Source organism: Zosterops lateralis (assembly GCF_965231275.1).
Source record: "Zosterops lateralis genome assembly, chromosome: 3".
NCBI lineage: Eukaryota > Metazoa > Chordata > Aves > Passeriformes > Zosteropidae > Zosterops > Zosterops lateralis.
This window is the reverse complement of record NC_139764.1, coordinates 83,213,730-83,233,742: the sequence shown is the minus strand read 5'-3', so window position 1 is coordinate 83,233,742 and position 20,013 is coordinate 83,213,730. Positions and strand designations below refer to the sequence as shown.

At 45.0% G+C, this 20,013-nt stretch overlaps 2 protein-coding genes across 2 annotated transcripts; one reads left to right on the top strand and one right to left on the bottom strand.

Annotated features, from left to right (window-relative positions):
* Positions 1–73: 73 nt before the first annotated feature.
* On the bottom strand, positions 74–6,486 carry CGAS (cyclic GMP-AMP synthase; the record flags this gene model as incomplete). The annotated part of the gene is made up of 5 exons (XM_083856900.1): positions 74–1,744; positions 2,408–2,510; positions 3,753–3,998; positions 4,789–5,011; positions 5,941–6,486. The coding sequence occupies 5 exons, from the start codon at positions 6,484–6,486 to the stop codon at positions 1,402–1,404; spliced, it is 1,461 nt and encodes a 486-aa protein (XP_083713026.1). The 3' UTR covers positions 74–1,401.
* A 556-nt stretch (positions 6,487–7,042) lies between these two features.
* Positions 7,043–15,012, top strand: MTO1 (mitochondrial tRNA translation optimization 1). Its single transcript, XM_083856633.1, has 12 exons — positions 7,043–7,095; positions 7,230–7,429; positions 7,815–7,932; positions 8,635–8,924; positions 10,864–10,976; positions 11,119–11,309; positions 11,544–11,674; positions 12,145–12,349; positions 12,430–12,601; positions 13,317–13,435; positions 13,894–14,051; positions 14,224–15,012. The coding sequence occupies exons 2-12, from the start codon at positions 7,235–7,237 to the stop codon at positions 14,383–14,385; spliced, it is 1,854 nt and encodes a 617-aa protein (XP_083712759.1). The 5' UTR covers positions 7,043–7,095; positions 7,230–7,234; the 3' UTR covers positions 14,386–15,012.
* Positions 15,013–20,013: the final 5,001 nt, after the last annotated feature.

The window sequence follows — 20,013 nt, the reverse complement described above, 5'->3', positions numbered from 1 at the left end:
ATTCTAGCTTAAGGCATAAAAACAGAATTTACTAAAGCAATGTTAACAAAGTCACAGAGAAAAGAATACAATTGAAGATCAGCTTTTATTTCTTCCAGATAAAGTTGATTCACACTTTACATCTGGATGTCAGGTTCTGTCACACAGACTCCCAGTGATAATGGGGCATTGTTTTCTACTCTGAAATTTGTATGGGAAGGAGTTACTCCTTCATTTAATGCTTGGCCTGAACTTGTGTTTATTTATGTGTCATATGATTAAATAAACACTAATAAATAAATTTTATTAAAATGAGAATATTTTAGTAAAATTACTCTCTAAATATTCTTCCCTCTTAATTTGCTCATAATTGAGGTAAATCTGGGCATTATTCAACCAGTAGGTTATTCTGCCTTCAAAAAGTAGGCTAAAAATAGGGACTTCCCATGGCTTCTGTAAGTAGAAGCAAAAGATGTATTTATTTGCAGCACAGCAGTTCTCAAATGCTGTGTACTTCTCCCCTGCACAATTTTAGTAATATGAAACATTGTAATTACTTTTTTTCCTAACATACATTTCTTCAATATGAGAAAAATTAATATGAATTTCAATTTCATGAGTGTCCAGTTCATGCTACATTTTGGTTTTGAAAACCTTTTATATCAAGAGTCTTCCTCTTTGATACAGGCTGAAAGATAAATTTCTTTCTACACGATTCATCATATAAATAAATGCTCATTGGCATAAAACCATCTACGCTGTTGCAGCATACTAGGTAATGATTGTTTCCCATCCAAAGCCCATGAGAAGACTGATTTCTAAAGTCATTCTGAAGACTCAGAAAGGATAAGTTTCTTCAGGAACTTCGTATCACTCAGATAAAAGATCCATTCTCTGCTGTTGCTGGTGATTGTCCTCTGCAAAAGATCTTCATCCACGCAGGTGGTCTGGAGAAGTTGTTCTGATTAATGTCGAAGTAACTCTAGAGATTTTTTTTCTTTCTTTCTTTTGAAAGCAGTGTTTTGGCTATTCTGCAGTGGATCTTAATTTTAAATAAAATTGTCATTTTTCCCTTTATGCAGTCATTGATGCCTTTGTATTCGAAAACAGAAATTACGTGTGGGAAATGAACGAACTATTGCAAATTCTTCTGTATGTTCTTGGTATACCTTGAAGATATTTTGCAGGTGACATCTATATTTGGATAGGCAAGGTAAATATTACTTAAAACATTTATTGTAAGGGTTATGGCTAAGCAGTGTGACTGAAGTATGCATTTTTCTTTTTGTGTTCTTGATTTTACTTTGGTTTGGGTTTTTTTGGTGTTTGTAGTACCAGACTACTGAAGAATAGTTTATGGTGCAGAAATTTGTTTTAAATAGGCAAGTCAATATGTTCTGATATCTGTTGTGAACAGTGTTCTTAATAATTCTCGTGAAATACTGGGAATCCATTGTTCAATTCATGGCTTATTTTTCTTGAAAGGAAATGATGTTTTGCCTTGTCTTCTAGGCTGAACAAGTTGTATTGGGGAATAAAAAAGTGAGTCAGCTGAGACTTTTGCAGAGAATCCACAAAAAATCCCAGACATTGCTGAAAACAATCATCAAGGTGTCCCAAGTGCCAGTCTGAGTCATTTGGCCACGTGACGCAGGAGTGGAGAAAAGCAGTTTTGACATGATATGAACAGAATTTTTCCAGTTCTTTTGGATATTTCATTTTAAGTTGCTCTAGAAGATACTTCAGCAGCTTAAGACAACCTTTCCTGTTAAAAAAAAGAAGAAAATAATATATTAGGTACCTTCTCCATAGTTCTAAATATGTAGTTCAGATATTTAAATACAATTATGCATTAATTCTCTTGTGGCTTTCTGGATTCAAGTACAAGATGTTATTGTCAAACCAGCTTCTTAGTTTACTTGTTAAGGTTTTGTACCTCGTGGGTTTTGTTCTTCCTTGTTGAAGAAATCTGGAAAACAGTTCTCACAGAAGTGAAAAATCATTTATTCATCTTGATCTCATTCAGCACTTTTCTCACCATCATTTTAGAAATTGCCTTGATATGAAGTGTAATTTTGCTCAGAAAGTGGAGTCGTCACTTTTTAAAGATGTTTTTTCTAAACGGGACTGAATTTGGGAAAGAGAATTTATCAAGTCACATCTTTTTGCATTCTAAGGCAAGTCTGGAGTGTAAACCAGCAATGTGATTTGTTTCCACCTTTCATTAGGTAAATGCATGTCAGACATTCAGCAAGCACACATATGCAGTGTTGTATTGCTGTAGAACAATTATGGCTAAAAGACTTACTCTTGCTTCCTATTACGAATAACTACTGTTAGATCAAATTCTTAAGTGCTAAAGTGAAACAGTGTTAGTGCTAGCCCAGCTCACACAGCCTTAAAGTGAAATATTCCTGTGAATACCAACCTACAGCACTTTGGTCCATCGGATTCACAACATGTCTTTGAGTTGCCGTGGTTGTTTATCATGCGCTTTTCGATATGCGAGAAGGAGAGTCGCCAGGTGTTCCCTGAAGTCAAGCACAAGACTGTTAAATGGTTACACAGCACTAAGCACCAGCTTTTGTAGCTAGAAAAAAAAAAATTGTAATTGACTTAAGATACCAGCAATTCTTTTGCACCCACTAAAAAAAAAAATCATAATTCAGTGAATGCAGTTAGTTCTTCTTTAACTCCCCAGCTGCTTCACAAACGCAATTAGAATATAATTAATATAGGACATAATTGTTTGAATGCTTTAAATTTTTAAGGATGTTTGGATTTATTTTAAAATTAGGCTTAATTCTGAACATCCCCGGATTTGCTGAACATTAGAGAACTGCATTATTCATAGAAATCTACAACCTTTTCATTTCTGTACTCTGTGTTTTCTGGTTTTTTGGGGTTTTTTTGTGCAAGTAATAGAGGTGTGAGTTTGTCTCAGGTAAGCTGACTGTTCTAAAGCACTTCTTTTTGTTCTTCTGCTCATGCTTCTGCAAATAATTTCTAATATAGCTCAATGCCCTGGTTTTAACACCAACAATCACTTTTGTCTTCTTTTCATGAATTACACTGTTTCACTGTTTTGCTCAGTTACTCTTTGCATTTAATTTACAGGAAGAAATTGCCAAATAAATCAGTACTGCTGTACTGGGCTTTGATAACATGGGCATGCCAATTAAAAAGGTACCAGAATGCTGAAATCATCAGATGCCATAATGCATTGACAAGTTCGAATGTTTCTGCAAACTCATGGAGCCTCAATGTGACAGTGGTCTGGAGGAATAAATGTTGTAGCCATACCAGAGTTTAGTGAGAAGTAATGTATCTTGACTGAAAACAGTTTCCTTCTGCAGAAGTATCTGATTTGTGGATGCAGTACAGGGATGTTCCCTGCATTTTTGAGTAACTTTCTTCTAATTTCCTTACAAGAGAGTGCAAGCAGCTGTTAAGTACTGTACTAGCACAAGGGGAGGCTCATATTTCACACATTCACATTCTGTGAAATCCATGGGTCTGGCTGGAGTGGATTTAATATAGTGCTCTTAGTAATGGTTAGTGTACAGCCTGGCAGAGTGGGTTTGTATTTACATTTCAGTACAGGGCAAGCAGTATCACAAATCTGAGGCTTTAAAGAGGGATTTCATTTGTCTGAGCTGGATGTAGCCAGGATGAGGTGTCTTGAAGGCAGAATACTGAACATGATCTGGATACCCTTTCTAAAGCATAAAGATATTTCATAACTTATTATTTATTGTCCATATTTGAGGTACCTCTTAGAACTTTCTCTCTTTTATTTTGCTTGGCTACTAAATAAAGAGATTCAAGTCTCAAATCCCTCCTGACTTTTTTCCCCAGCCACTGTTCAATTTTGAGGCCACTTTGCGTGCTGAGGGGCCAGCTGTGCTGAGCCTCCAGTGTCAAGATGATGTCCATGGATATTTCTGACGGAGGATTTTTGATCTGAAGAGTTATTGCAGGGCTTCCAGCCTTTTTCCTTGCCACAGTGACTTCCACATCTAGTAACAAAGAAAGTGATGTTAAATTTCATGTTAAATTAGTTAGATGAAACCTTTTTTTTTAAGAATGTTACAGTTTTTTACTAAAGAGCTCAAAAGGAATCAGAAGAAATACCTGGCTACAGGTCACTGAAGAACCAGTCACTGGTTCTTTATCCTACAGGATGCTGAAACATTGAGAAGGCCTGTTCAGGAGTTCTATGAACTGTGGAACACTACTGTGTTTGCTTGATTTACTGTCTAAGAATTAAAAATATATTTTTATAAAAAATAAATTTAAAATGTATTTTTCATTGAACTGTTTCCCTGTTGAAAACACACAGTGAAGAGATCTGGCTACAATCTTTCTGAAGGTTTTGGGGAAAAAAAACCCCTAACTGGGGTTCTTTATATGTTATATATAATTGTAAAAATAACTGGGATACAGTTTCTGTACTGATCACTAAAACATATTAGGTACTGTATTAAAGAAGGCTCTTTGTTTTGCTACCACTTCGGCAAATGGCTCTTTGTATACTCCAGAGAGATGCAAGATGTATAGGTCATGTAGGAAATACCAAGCATGCAACAGAACCCTTAATGTTTATTATTTTCATACAGAAAACATGCATAGTGGAGTTAATATTGTAACAAGTTACCTGTGATGTATTTGTGAGTCTTAGCACAAGAGCCAGCTTGATATACTGGGAACTGGAGGAGTTACAGCTCCATTGGCACAAAGAGGACTGGCAGGAAAATGTATCATCTTAACACAGGGGCAACTATGCACAATGTAACTGAATTTACTAACCTTTAATGTTTTTTACTTCTTGTTTAATAATTTCTCTTAGTGCGTCAAGCATTTTAAAGGCTGATAATTTTCCATCTTCCTCTAAAAACTTCAGCCAACCCCTTTCTTTTGGACTTCTTTTGAATGATACATAATAATAGGCTCCAGTATCATCAGACTCATCCAGCTGAATCCTTGGAACAGGCATTACAAGCATGATGTCAAACTCATTTGGTTCAGATATCTGCAAATTTGAGAATACAACAGTCAATGTGCAACTTAGGTTTTATTCTCCTGAAATTTTTATACCAGTTATGGTTTTATCTACCTTGGTGTACTAATCATGTCTGATGTGAAATACGAGCTTATTGCAAGATTACTGTGCATTGGGGTGGAAAATAGCAATTTACAGCTCACTTCCCAGCTCTCCAGCTTATTAATTTTTTAAGACAGTTTTAAGATTCTTGAGCTGTTCTGAATAATTAATGCATAACTGTTGTACTCATCCTTCTGCGCATCAGAATCAACTGTGAGGAAAAAAGCTTCATTGCAAAGTCTGAAGCTGATTTTAGACAGAAAAAAAATAAGCGTCCCCATGTTTGACTTTCTTTCAGTCTGCTGGAACCAGGAAAAAAGGTACTGGTTAATCAGAGAAGGTGAAGGGGTTGGAATGGATCTTAGAGATCGCGCTAGTCCTGACACACCCTGCCCTAGGCAGGGATACCTTGCACTAGACCAGGTTGCTCAAGGCCTTATCCAGCGTGGCCTTGAACACTTGCCAGATTTGGAGCATCCAGTCTCCTCAGGTACCCTGTACCAATGTCTCACCACCCTCACAGTAAAAAATCCTTTTTAATATCTAATCTAAATTTTCTTTCTTGCAATTTGTATCCGTAACTTCTGCTTTTTGAAAAAACTGTGAACTCAAACCTGGCCCAGGGCTCCTTGTGCAGTGCAATACTTGACTGATCGTGCTGTTAGACCGGGTGCTGTTAGACTGCGTGCTGTGCAAGGGCGGGGCTCGCTGCAGCTTGAACGCTGTTCTCACTGAATGCAAGTAGCACCATTCAGCAGGTTATTGATAATCTTATAATGCATTGTGGTTACTTTACTGAGCCATTTTTAATTATAACTCTTCGGGAAGGGCCGGCCCGTGCGAGCCCCGGCACCTACCTTGACGCGCTCGTAGTAGCTGCCGGCGCTGTACCGCTCGATGGAGCTGAAGAAGCTGTCCTTGCCGCGGATGGCCTGGACCAGGTGCGAGACCACCTTGTTCACCAGCGACGACGCCTCGGAAACGTCTTCGCGGCCCAGGCTGAGCCGGGACAGCACCTCCCGGAGCCGCAGGGCGTCCGCCGCCGGCGGGGGGCGACGGGCGGGGGCAGGGACGGGGCCGGCCCCGTCGGGCACGGCCGGGACGCTCCGCGGGGCCGCGGGGGCTCTGGCGGCCGGCGCCCTGCTCCGCGGGGCGGGGAGCGCCTCGGCGCGGTCTGCCGGCGGCTCCCGGGCCGCGGGGGCTCGGCGCGCCGGGCGGCTGCCCCGGGCGGGGGCTCCGTCCGTCCGCGGCACCCGGGGGGTCCCGGCACCGCTCGGGCTTTTCCCCGCCACGCGGCCCCGCGAGGGGCTTCGGGCTGCGCCCTTCTTGGCGCCCCGGCCCCGCGGAGCTGCGCGGCCCGTGCCCCGCCTGGCCCGCGCCCCTCTGCCGCCCGCGGTCTCCATGGCCGCCGTTCCCTTTCCGCACCCGCAAGGCGACGGCCCCGCGAGCAGCGGAGTTCCCGCCTCTGCCTTTAGACGAGTTCCTCTTCCAGGAAGCTCGCCTCCCCTGGGAAACGAAACACGGCGAGCGGGGCGGGGGCGAGGCGCTGCCCGGCACCGCCAACCTCAGCCCGGGCGCGGAAAAGGCCTGGCAGCAACAGCTGAGCTGCGGCCCCTCCAATCCGCGGGGCGCGTTTTCCCGCCCGCGAGCGGCTCCTCCCTTCCCGCCGGGAGAGGACACGTGAGCGCCGGCCCCGCCCTCCCTTTCCAGCCGCGGGGAGGAGCCCGGCCCGCCGCTCCCGCCGGCTCCGCCTCCCGCCCCGGGGCCGAGGAGCCGCTCCGGGAGGGCCGGCCCGGCCACCATGTTCCTTCGCAGCGGCTGCCGCCGCCTGCCGCCGCCCCCGGCGCCTCGCCCCGGGCCCCGCCGGGCGGGCAGCCAGGCCGGGGCGGCGGCGGGGCCGCGGTACGAGGTGCTGGTGATCGGCGGCGGCCACGCGGGCACGGAGGCGGCGGCGGCGGCCGCTCGCGGCGGGGCCCGCACGCTGCTGCTCACGCACAGGATCGGCACCATCGGTACCGCCGCGGGGCCCGGAGCGGGCGGGCGGGGGGAGCTGCCGCGGGTCCGCACGGCGCGGGGAGCGGCGCGGAGCCGGGGAGGGCGCGGGAGCCTTCGGGCCGTGCTGAGAGTGTCCCCTGTCATTGCCCAGGGGAAATGTCCTGCAACCCGTCCTTCGGCGGCATCGGGAAGGGGCACCTCATGCGGGAGGTGGACGCCCTGGACGGGCTGTGCGGCCGCGTGTGCGATCGCTCCGGCCTCCACTACAAGGTGCTGAACCGCCGCAAGGGCCCGGCCGTGTGGGGGCCCCGCGCGCAGATGGACCGCGGCCTGTACAGGGAGAACATGCAGGTGAGGCCGGGCCGGAAGGGGAAACCCCCCGGGACTGCCGAGGAACGGGCTGTGTTCTGCTTTCCCGTATTTACCCATCAAACCTAGATACCTTTGTGTTTAGTACTTTGATGGCAGTGTAAGTTGTTGGAGCTCAGCATAGTTTAAAAATTCTCTGGTGTTTTAGATACAGGTTAGGCTTCGTGACCAAATAGTTTATTTGAGCTAAAACTTTATGTGAATGAAAACTTCTACCTGATAGATCAGGATAGTTCCATAACTGAGTGTCTGCCAAATGACCTAGTAAGAATGGAAGTGGGTAATAGATGTTTCAGAAATCGGGATTTGGGATTGCCAATGTGTCTCTTAACTTACTAGATTTTTGCAGTAACTCCTTTCATGACAGAAAGAAATCCTTAACACACCACTGTTGACAGTTCGTGAGGCATCTGTGGAGGATCTTCTCTTGGCAGAGCCAGAGCCAGCCCGTCCTGGGAAATGCCGGGTGACAGGAGTTGTTCTCGGTACGTGCTGGTAACTCACTAAGTGCCTTCACTTACTCCACACTAAGAGCAGCCTTTGGGGGAAGCATTTCTGGCTCACCGATGAGAAAGAGGAACTATACAATTCTAATTATATAATTGATTGTCCTATTTCTATACAATTAGTGAGAAAGATGAATTAGCCAATAGACCCGGTTTAGGCAAAGGGTGAACTAAACCAGGTTAATACGTGTAATACAAAGTAATACAATACCAAAAATACCTGGATTGGCAATATACTGAGACGTTAACTAAGTTAATTTTCTTCAGGCTAGTGATACTGAATTCCATGTTGTGTTTTGAGATTTTTTTTTGGTAAACAGTGTATGCTGCCCTCAGTGTTACAGGACTGTGGGGTCCTATTAATAACAGGCTTGTACTTCATTACCCCTTGCAATTCTAATAAACAAGCTTTCCAAAGTAAAGACCTGCATATGTATTTTCCCAGGGGTAGTTTTCTTTGTTTGGAGTAACTTGCTTAGGAGTGATAAATATACGGAAATAACTATGCTGCTTACTGTAGTTATTACAATTGATGCTTTTATTATGGAAATGCTGGTATTATTTTATAATAGAAGTCAGATAAACCCCCAGTGAACACTGTTAGTTTTAGACAGAAGCACCAGAGTTCAGGGGCTTTGTTGACACAAAAATGTGTAAATCTCTGAACACTTGCTGTTTCAGGGGATGGGAGCACAGTACATGCTGGGAGCGTTGTCCTCACCACCGGCACGTTTCTGAGGGGCATGATCTACATTGGGCTGGAGACGCACCCGGCGGGGCGGCTGGGGGACCAGCCAGCCATCGGGCTGGCTCACACGCTGGAGAAACTGGGGTTTGCTGTGGGCAGGCTGAAGACTGGGACACCGCCCCGACTTGCCAAGGATACGATTGACTTCAGTGGTCTGGAGGAACGTGTGGCTGACAACCCTCCAGTGCCCTTCAGCTTCCTCAGCGAGGCCGTGTGGATCAAGGTGGGATAACACCCATCAAATGCACCCATCAAATCCATAGAGATGGGTGGGGAGTGGTTCTGGGAACGTCGTGCTCGTGATCAGCCAGGGAGTTGGTGGCTGGGAAAGGCAGCGGGGATGTGTTTGTACTGGAGGTGTCATGTTTTTAAGGACTCTTAATGTGCAGGAGAAGTTACTTGTGTTCTTTTGAAAGCAAATACCTTTTTACTTCTCAACTTGAGAACTGAACTTTCTTTACTTCTGGAGTCAGAGCTGTGTGAAATGTGATACTGGTACTAGTATTATTCTTCATGTGCTGGTTACATGGCTGGTTTTACAAAATCTTCCACTATTACACCTTTATTGTGGAGACTTACAATGTCTGGCTTCTTATCTTAGCTCTGGAATAAGGTTAAAATGTTGAAATTAGAGATCATTTCTAGTATTGACTAGGAAGGAGAAAGGATGGATTTATCCACAGAGCTGAGAGGTGGCAGGTTAACAGCAGCTTAAAAGCAGAGGAAGTTTCTGAAGAAAATCTTTGGAAATTGTCTGTTTTTACATAATGTAATTAAACAGCACAGAGTTAAGTATCAGGAGTTTAATTTGCCCCAGAGGACATAGGAATTGAAATAACCTTTTATAATCAGGATGGGGCAAAAGTACTATCACTTGAAGGCCTTGGTATGTGTAGGAGAGGTTTTTTAACAGAGAGTTTTAAATCTAACAGCAAAAAGCTGTTCAGCAAACATTCCTAATTTTGAGTCAAATCCTCCAATTTTGAGTCAAAATTGAGAACATAGTGGGAATTTATTCACCATAAACATGTTTGAAGAAACAACAATTTTCAGATATTTATATATGCTATAACATCCAGGGTTTTTTATAGATGCTCCCAGAAGTCTGCCAGTTTATTGCATCATGGTATAGGTGTTCTGCTTCTTTTATTACTACCAGAACATTTCATTTCTCTTTTCTAATGGATAACCCAGGTTTTATCCAGCTAAACAGTGCTTTATTAGATTTGCTGTCCTGGTTAGACAGTTACTATTGATTAAGTTTTCTGGGTGCACAGGCCTATGAAGTAGCTCCCTTACTGCACCTGCAGTGTATTAATCAAGTTTTCTGGGGTGTATAGGCTTTTGACTCCTCAACTTTCTCAAGACAGCTTTCTTGTTTTATGGCATCTAATTTATCTCGAGTTATGTGAGAGCCATTAAACAATTCTTTATTGCATTTTGATCATCAACTGTTGATTAAGTTCCCTGAGGGGTTTGGGTCTGTGGAGTTCCTTTCTGCAGGTGCAGTGGGATGATTTCTCAAGGTTTTGTACTGACACTCATCCAACACAGATCTAAATCAAAACCACATAAAATCACAAGACTCTTGGCTAACTAATAAATAACTCACTGGCAGTTTTAAAGGGTTATGGTGCTACATTATCACTATTTTGAATGTGAATCTACTGAATCTTTTTCATAAAAATCAGTGAGTTTTTTTCCAAATGTTGAATTTTTCGTGTTAGTTGCAGAGTTTTGAGGTTTGATTTTTTCCTCTCTGAGAGAATTTTTTCTTTTCTTCACCAAACCTATCAACTGGTTGTTAGCTGTAGGGTCAGCACTTATTCTTCTAACTTCAGAGCTTTTTTTTCCTGTGATCAGTTTGAATGCTGTGATGTAACCTGTTGATTTAATGGGAATATCCATCCTGTAATTAGGAATACGGCATATAGGATAGAACTTGAATTCCAACTCCCAAGTTCCATCCTGTTCTTGGTCTGGTTTTGAGTGTGTTGCTCAAGCTCTGAGATTGCTCATGTTCAGTCTGTACAAGTGGATATGACCACTCCCAGAAGTGAGAGCCAGCCATCATGGGAAAGGTCTTGGAGATCTCCAAGTTGTTTAGGAAGGATACAGTGTTGTGACCAGATTAACTTAGGCTGAGCGTTGGCCTCTTCCAGCCAGAAGATCAGCTGTCCTGTTACCTGACTCACACGAACCTGAAGGCCCAGCAAATTATCCACGATAACCTCCACCTGAACAACCATGTCAGGGAGACAACCAGGGGCCCACGGTGAGTGTGGTGTCATGCAAGGCTGTCAAGGGGACAAGCTGACAGTCTGTTTGGAGCAGTGGGTCTTTGGAGCAGTGCTTCACTTCTGGAAAGTAACTTTTTCTCCATGTCAGGTGCTGCTCATGGCTGTTTACTGTTGCAGGTACTGCCCCTCTCTTGAATCAAAGGTTCTGCGCTTCCCAGACCGGGAACATCAGGTGTGGCTGGAGCCTGAAGGCTTGGAGTCCAACGTCATTTACCCCCAAGGCATGTCCATGACACTGCCACCTGAGCTCCAGGAGCAGGTGATCAAATCCGTCCCAGGCTTGGAAAAAGCCAAGATGTTACAGCCAGGTGAGGGGGCTGAATAGTTTTGAATCTATTGGTCGTATTTATTTATTAGTTAAGAAAAGTGAGTTTTGTTTAGAGCGTAGCAAAACAAAGGAAATATGAAGCAAAACTGATTCCTGGATGCAGTGGTTTGTCCTTTGCTTGTTCAGAAATCATAAATGGAATTGAAAAGCCATTCTGCTCCACTGATTGCCTTGACAGTCCCTCCTGTAACATCTGCCTTGTTGTGTGTCACAGGCTATGGGGTGCAGTATGACTTCTTAGACCCCCGACAACTGACGGCTTCTCTCGAGTCACGTCTTGTTCAGCACCTCTTCTTGGCAGGCCAGATAAATGGCACGACAGGCTATGAAGAAGCTGCAGCTCAGGTGGGTGAAGCTGACCATTGTATATTCAGCACTCTGAAAGGGATATTACCTTGGCCTTTGTGATAGTCTTGCTAGGTCTGTTTTGTGCTCATGAGATGTTCTTACTTTCATTGCTCACCCTGATGCCAGACTTACCTAAGATATTTTTACTTGTATCTGTACAAGTGTCTGTGGTTGCTGTCACTAAGGTTGCAGTTACAATAGTAATTGAAAGTCCTGTCAAGTGTTTCAGCATGGAGACTGTGAACTAGGTATAACTGAAAACATGGGAATTGTCTCCAGACACATCAGCGGGGGCCACAAAACCCTTCAGACACTTACAGTGTCACAAGAAGGAAACAGCCTGGAGTAGTAGCACAGACTGTTGTATTTCCCTGGGCACGGTTTGACGTGTGAGCCTTTGGGGGCAGATGTGCTGATGTTTTGCTAAGAAGAGGCTGATGGGTGTGTGGTTTGCTCTGCCTGTGCAGGGTGTGATTGCTGGGATCAACGCCTGTCTGCGGGCTCAGGGCAAGCCCCCGTTCACCGTCAGTCGCACTGAGGGCTACCTGGGGGTGCTGATCGACGACCTCACCTCGCTGGGCACCAGCGAGCCCTACCGCATGTTCACCAGCCGCGTGGAGTTCCGCATGTCCCTGCGCCCGGACAACGCCGACGCCAGGCTCACTCGCAGAGGTGTTCTCTGGTGTAGCTCTTGCACTGACCAGCCCTGCCTGGCTCTAGAGCTTTGTCTCATACACCGTCTGTCTCTGCAGGGTTTGAAGAAGCCGGGTGTGTGTCACAGCAGCGATATGAACAAGCGGTTAAGATGAGAGCTGCGTTAGAGGAAGGGATCGCAACACTAAAATCACTTCAGTTCAGCATAGCCAAATGGTCACGGTTACTACCAGAAGTTCCCATAAGTAGCAATCGCAGGTCACTTGTCAGGTAAGGATTACACCTGGAGCTTTCTGGTTTGACCTATGCTTGCTTTAGCACATCTGGCTAGTGGTTTCACAGCATTTGTCCATCCATCCTGAAGCTGCCAGTACCCCAAGATTCCAACTTTGCCACCTTCAGAGGACACACATCTGATGTTTTCCTATAGAATAAGCATGCCATCAGTGTTTCCAATAGTTCATTATCCTGATGCTGACCTGTGCTCTCAAGGCAAGGGAGTGCTCCACTGGCCCACACAGCTCTTGCTGTCCTTACACAGAGTCACCAGCTGGGGATGGTTTTGCACTGGGTTGCAGCTTTGCTAAAAGCTTGGTAAAAGCAGCAGTTGATTTCAGGCTGGTGTCAGGTGGTAGCTGTTCTTGTACATAAAAGCCCTTTCTCCCCTTACTCATATTTTATCTCTTATTTTTTGTTGTTTTAAATCAGTGACTAGGACCTGGCTGACAGAGTTTGTGGGAAAGGTTTCCCTTGTTGCCCTTGCCTTGTCCCTTCTGTCTTGCTGTAAATTTATGTGAGGAGTCTCTTTTGGAGAGTTTAGCAGCTCTTCTGTGTACTGAGAGTAGATAGTAGGGAATTGAGCTTGGCTCTGCAGTTGTTCTGGCTTAAGCTAAGAACTTGGTAACTTGAAGCTTGAAACAGCTGTAAATCTGCCTTACAAGTGTGACTCCTTTTTACCGTAAATGTTTACTCTTGTTCTCCACAGTGCCTTTGACATCCTTCAATATCAAGGTGCCAACATGGAGATGCTGGCAAAGGCTATCCCAGAGCCCCTGGGCAAGCTTGCTCAATGGAGAGAGCTGGCAGAGAGATTGAAAATAGAAGGTAGAGTACAAGGATTAGGCTCTCTTGTGGTGATCTGTGTACATTTGTTCAGTAAGGGGAGAGCAGTTGTCCTAGTGTGTTTCAAGTTACTGCTGAGAGAAATTAAACACTCTGATCAGAATGTGAACTTTCTACTATAAGCCACAGCCCATTTATGCATGATGTTTCACTCTGTGGGTAAGATCACTCTTTGGGTTTTTTTCCTCCTTACTGCCCCATCAAATACACCATCCTTTATTGTGATGAGAAGATAAAAACAAACCATGTATCTAAATTACTGTAACAAATCAAAGAGTATGACTTCTTCCAAAGCAGTGATGTGAATTAGACTCTATAATCTATGGGGCTGGAAATTTCTGTAGGAATTTCTCATTGTGTTTCCAAGGCTTCTTGCAAGTGACTTGTTTCACATGAGTATCTATCTACATCTGCCTTTCTTGTACCCCTGATCTCCACAGCTGCCTACGAGTGGTGTGTAGTCAATCAGCAGCAGGAAATGGAAGAAGTGCGTCGTGACGAGGCGCTCCAGCTGCCAGAGGACCTGGATTACTTTGCCATTGATGCCTCACTCTCCGCAGAGGTGCGGGAGAAGCTGGACTCAAACCGCCCCCGGACGGTGAGAAATTCAGCCACAGCAGGGCTGAGCAGCAGTGAAATCCCTTCTGTCTTCTCAAGGGGCATAGGGGTGAAAGAATCAGGGACACCCATGGGTTTTGATCTCATTTCTCACTAGCTCCAGTGTGTAGGTTTGGTGGTGGTGGTTAACTTGTTCCTGTCTCCATGTGCAGATTGGTGCGGTCAGCCGGATCCCTGGAATCACACCTGCTGCTATTGTTAACCTGCTGAGATTTGTGAAAACCGATCACCGGAAGACAGAGAAGCTAAAAGCTGTGCCTCAGTCTGGGGAGTACTTCCCAGGGAAAACATACTCAGGCAAAGCAACTTCATAAAGACACATTTCAGCAGAGTTTTCTGAAGAGGAGACAAAGTTCGTTAAAACACCTTTGTAGAGAATGACACTGATCCTGCCAGACTTTGTGGCAAGGTCCCCTGTGCTCCTGAGCCTCTTCCCAGATAACACCCATGCTGGCTGGATCCACACCAGTCGTAGTTTGGTTCTGTGGCAGTGTCATTGCATAGATCAAAGGTGATGAATGCACGAAGTAAATGCTCAGAAACCTAAATACAGCCTGTGATTTTGCTGATGCAAATGGAGAGACAGGAGAACTGTTTTTAAAATTCCACTCATTTGGAAGACTTTGGATAGTCAAAATCTGCATCTTGTAAAGGACAGTGTTTAGTTCTTCTGAAATGAGTAAGAAATGTTGACAATGCAAAGCCCATGGCAGCACAAGAGGATTGGAGATGAAAAGTGTGTTCCATTGAGTTCAGGACTTGTGTTCATAGCTGTGCAGTGACTGTGCACAGGCTGGTGTCTTGGTGTCAGCCAGTAGGAGACTTGGCTGTGGAAACTTGCGCCACATGAATATTTATATTTACGTAGGAGACTGAATGTAAACACCACATCTGCAGGTGTTTTTCTCTTTTGAACTAAATAAAGCTTATATTGAAACTTGCTGAAGTACTCGGTTATCACTTAGTTTTCAGCAGGGCCTTGCCAGTTAACTGGATCACAGTTCCCACACATAAGATGGGCTGAGATTCACTACAGAGCTCGGGGAGGCAGCTGCATAAGGGTGGGTGCTGAGGAGGCTGGAGGACGTGGGATCCTGCCCCATGGACCTCACCCTGGGCACTGTGAAGCTCTGTCTTATATGCTGTGGGCTGGGGGAGTGGGATTCTCATCAGCACTGGTCCTGCAACTGACAGGAACAGAACTGGGATTTGGGTGAGATCCAAGTCAATTGGATCATCTGGGCAATTGATTACTCACCAGCAAGACACATGGAATTCAAGCTGTTGCTGTGCACCTACCCAATCCTTGCTTGACTCAGGCAACAGCTTCTGGTGCTGGTGTCATTTCTGAATGTCCTCTGGCTTCAGAACATATTTCGATACAGTAAAATCAGAGACTCTTACAGATTGGAAAATACCCTTAAGGTCATTGAGTCAAGTATGACCCAAATATCTATATCTCCCATTTTGAAATTATAATTCTGGAAATTTCTCTGGCATATTTGCTCTAGGTAAGGGTAGCTCTCCTGTCCAGAAAAAGGAGTCAGAGCAAATCCCTTTTGTTGACAGAGACCCTGTCATGCAGCTGGAGGATGAGCAGAGTTTACAGTTCGTTTGAGGCATTATCCAACCTGCCTGAAAGCACTTCCCTGTCACCATCCACTGGCTTGTACTGAGGAGCTTTAGACACGTGATCTGTAGGTCAGTTCATGTCAGAATTACTCAGAAAAGCAAACATCTGTCTGCTCCTTTATATCTGTGGCCTGTTTTCCTTCCATCTTTGCTTCAAACTTGCAAGCCTTGAGTTCATCATGAGAAAGGCAGCTATGTTCTCTGTGGTGTAACTCAGTCTCCAGGTATGGTGCTCATGGAATTCCAGCTATGTGAATCCAAGGGAACCCTAAATCTTCACTTCTAATCCTATTACGTGTCACCCTAAGTTTTCTTGCCTTGTGAGTGTTTGCAATTTTGTAGTGGAGATTCTCATGCAGCTTCATGTGAACTATGTATATATTTAGAATTATCTACTTTGTTTACATAATTCTCCTCTGGGAGGAGAAATACAATTGATGGTGATGTTCGCCTACGAGGTCGAAGAGGTGGAAACCTGTGTAGCCAATCTTTTGCCTTCTGTAAAAAGTGTATACAAATGGAGTCAGGAAAATTAAAATACAACTTTCCTGCCTGACCTTCTACTGTCTGCCTCATCCTTTGTGTGTCCGATATTGCAATAATTATGCAATCTCAAAACTGCATTTCCTAGTTCTTGTAAGTGGTCATTTGACAGGACTATTTAGATTTCAATTATGTGTGTCTTTAAAGGCAAGTACCTTGCACCTTGCTGCAAAAGAAAACACAGCTTTTTGTGCTAGATTTTTCTGTGCTTTTGGTCTCACACATGCAGCATAAATGAAAAGGTGATTCCAGTGAGCTGGGCTGCACCAGTGTCAAAGGAAGAGCAGAAGGAGGGGAGTTTTCTTACCTTTAATAATTTAATTATGCACAGGGGTGGTCTAAGGAAGGGGAAAGAGTTAAGTTCAGGGGAAATTGAAGCCATAAGCGCATTTCTTCCCAGTAGATCTTCTGTAACAACTGCTCTTTCTGTTTCAGTGTGAAGTGGATCTTTGGCCACTGGTGAGTTCCCTTGTTAAGACAGGGTGTCCTCTGTTCACATATGTAGGTTAATGATGTCCATATTTGCTGAAATGGAAAACTTGGCATGTGCACAACTTTGAAGACTGGCTGTCCCTCAGGTATTGGTTTCATGTGTACAGAGCTTGCCACAGTATTTTGTGCTTGTTGAACAGTTCTTGTTTGAGAAGACTTTTAACATTAAAAGAAATTGCTGCAAGTAGTTCCATTCATTTTGGTAAGAAAACCAAGCACAGAAAGGCTAAATAATGTGCTCAAGTAGCATGGGCAGATAGGAGGGACACCTTGTGCCATCTGGTTTCTAACCACTGGGGATTTGCTACAAGGCCCAAGGTTTGGTTTTTATGCGAAGATAAAGTGAGCTTAGACCCTCCCAGGCCCTGTGGCCTCGCTAAGACCAACAGGATGGGAAGGGCAGAACAGGGGGAGTCTGCTCTCACCATGGGTGTTTGCTTGCTTTCCCTCGTCTGTGCAGTAATGAATGGCACTTTGTTGTCCTGTAATCCTTGCTATCACCAGGCAAGCAAGGAGGGAGGATGTGTGTGGTGAGGTTGACCTAACTTGTTGCACATACCAACTGTCCTTGTGTTCCTGCTTCAATGTGTCTCTTTCAATGTCTCTTTTCCCTCCTGCAGAACACAGGCCTGGGGATCCACACTTTTTCCTCAGATATCTACCACTCAGTCTTATCCCAGATTTTTATGATGACTTATTTTCCGTCCCTACTCTAGTTTTCATTTCATATGGTACTTGAACTGAGCAGTTTCTTCCTTTTAACTGTGTCTGGGAGATGAAAGCAAGAGAAAAATGGAAAGACATTTTACGCTAGGAGACACTAAAAGCTGCAAGCTTTGATGGTCTCAGTGCTGGGATGTTTGCAAAGGTGCAGCAGTGGCTGATTGTCTTAGTCCCCCACTTGGCTGGCCCTTGGCAAGCCCAATGTGCCTCTTAGTTGTGCATTTCCCTTGCATTTTGTTAAGTAACAGTCTTCACATGCAGTGGTTTTAGATGCTCAGGGGTTACCAGCTTTGATGACCATACGTTCCAGGTTGTGTTCCTCATGCAGTGACAGGTATCTCAGGATGTCATGTAGTGGATGCTGGAAGGAATCTACTGTCCACTTGGAGATGCTCTTTCCACCAAGGAGGTGCTCTCAGTTCTTCCCATCAAACCATGGATGATGATGCTCAGAGTGCTTCCAGGGTGTTGTTTCCATTTTTTGCCTTGACTTCATGGCACTACTCAGAGATAAAAAGTGTCTTTCCTCTCCTTTGATTAAAATTAGTGGTGTCCAAGCATTCAGATGGGAGATTAGAGACTTGCTTGGCAATTGCTTTTAGATAAAGGAGGGAGAAAAAAGGATTGATCCTTGATCTGTTATTTTACTGACAGTGATGCTTTGGGGGGAAAAATTGTGCTTTTGTCTCCTTTCTAAACTGCTGTGCAGGTTTAACACTGCAAATGTAGCTCTGAGGAGGCAGAGATCCTCTGGTGGGGATCCACATCAGACTACACAGTCACCGTTGTGTGGTGGCCATGCCTGGTGCCTGGGCCTTGACCTCTGTGCCAAGGAATGCAGTATTCGCAAACCTTCTACCCTGAAAGCTGGAAGCTGCACCTTCTTCACCTCTTTGTAGACCTACAACTGGCTGTTTTGATGGCCTGTGATGTTTCCTTGGGGTGCTCAGCTCTGAACAGGCACATCCATGGCCTCAGATTCCCTCTCTGTGCCCCTACATTGTGGATGCCTCCCTGCTGCTGCAGGAGTGGCTCAGCAGAGGCTGCCAAGGGCTCCCGGGAGGAGCCTGGCTCAGCAAAACCCCGGGCTGTGATAGAGACAGGGGTGGAATGAGTCAGGGGGGAAGGTGTTCCTGTTCAGCATCAGCTGCAGGTCCCAGCACAAGCCCCAGAAGGGACATTTTCAGGCACTGCTGGGGACTGATAAGTACACACCATTCTTGTTCCAAGTGACTTGGTGCTGGTTGTGGTCCACTGAAGAGCAGGCGCGGGGCCAGGTGGGAAATGAGCTCACTCTGCCTCACGGGGCAGCAGGAAGAGAGGGGAGGTGGCAACAGCCTCGTGACCAGTTTCTTCCCTTGCAGTCTACTGTGCTTTAACTTGAAAATTGCCGTGCATGGCCAGGTGGTGGCCCGCATCACACGCGTACAGGAGTTTTGGAGTCACGGGCTGCTGTGCCTGGCAGTGCTGAGCTGGCACTTCAGCCGGGTTTTGTCCTTGTCCCACCGCATCTTGGAGACTGTGGCCAGGTGGGAGGTGACAGGGCCGGCTCGGTGACATTGCCCCAGCGCTCGCTGGGGCCGGGGGTGGCGGCGGGCGGGGGCGGGGAGCGGCTGCTCGGGAGCGGGGCTGTCACGGCCCAGGCAGTGAGCTCAGCCCTGCCACGTGTGTGGCAGCCCGGGGAAGGCGGCCCGGGAAGGAGTCGCAGGAATTTCCCGCACAAGGAAGTGACTGCAGCAGAGCACAGCCCCCATTCAGGGTGGTTTTCCTTCTCCCACTCCTGAGCCACAGAAACACCCTCTCCTCCCAAAGCATTAGGGTACTGTAACCCATAAAAGTGCTTTAGCGGCTGGCTAGGTGATATTAGTTACTGGTACTAGTAGTGACAGTCAAACAAACATAATTACACTTAAATTCATCTATTCCTTCTTTTTTTCCCTCTAGAAAAGGATGTTAAAGGACTTGTTTTACATAGAGACAACTCAATACCAACAATCTCTACATCTCTTTCTCCAAAATACTCATGTTCTATTAGCAGAACCACACCCTAGCTTATAAACTAAACATTTATGAAATATTAATGAAATATTTAATAAGAAGAACTATATATAACAAATAATATAAAAGAAATAACATGTATAAATAGTAACTAATTATCACTAACTAAATATTAATCATTCGAGGGAATTTCACTTTGTTTACAAAGGAATTACCTTAGAATCCAGCTTCCAAATAGGAACCTCAGATTTTAAGGCATTTGGCAATCACAGTTATAAAAAAAATTAAGTAGGCACCTTATTAATTTATGTAGATGTATATATATGTTATATATAATATATAGGTGTGCATGTGTGTGTATATATATATATACATATATCAAACAAAAAAATGGGCATTTTGCTTAAGATGTGCCCAGGTGGCTGCACATAAGAGGAACCTGAAATTGCCTTTTTAATTTCAGCCCTACCTGCAATCACCCCTCTCCAGGAGGGGACCTTTCTCTTGCCTTTCTAGCTCTGTGCAGGTTTGGAGTCAGCAGCTTCTCCAGCTGT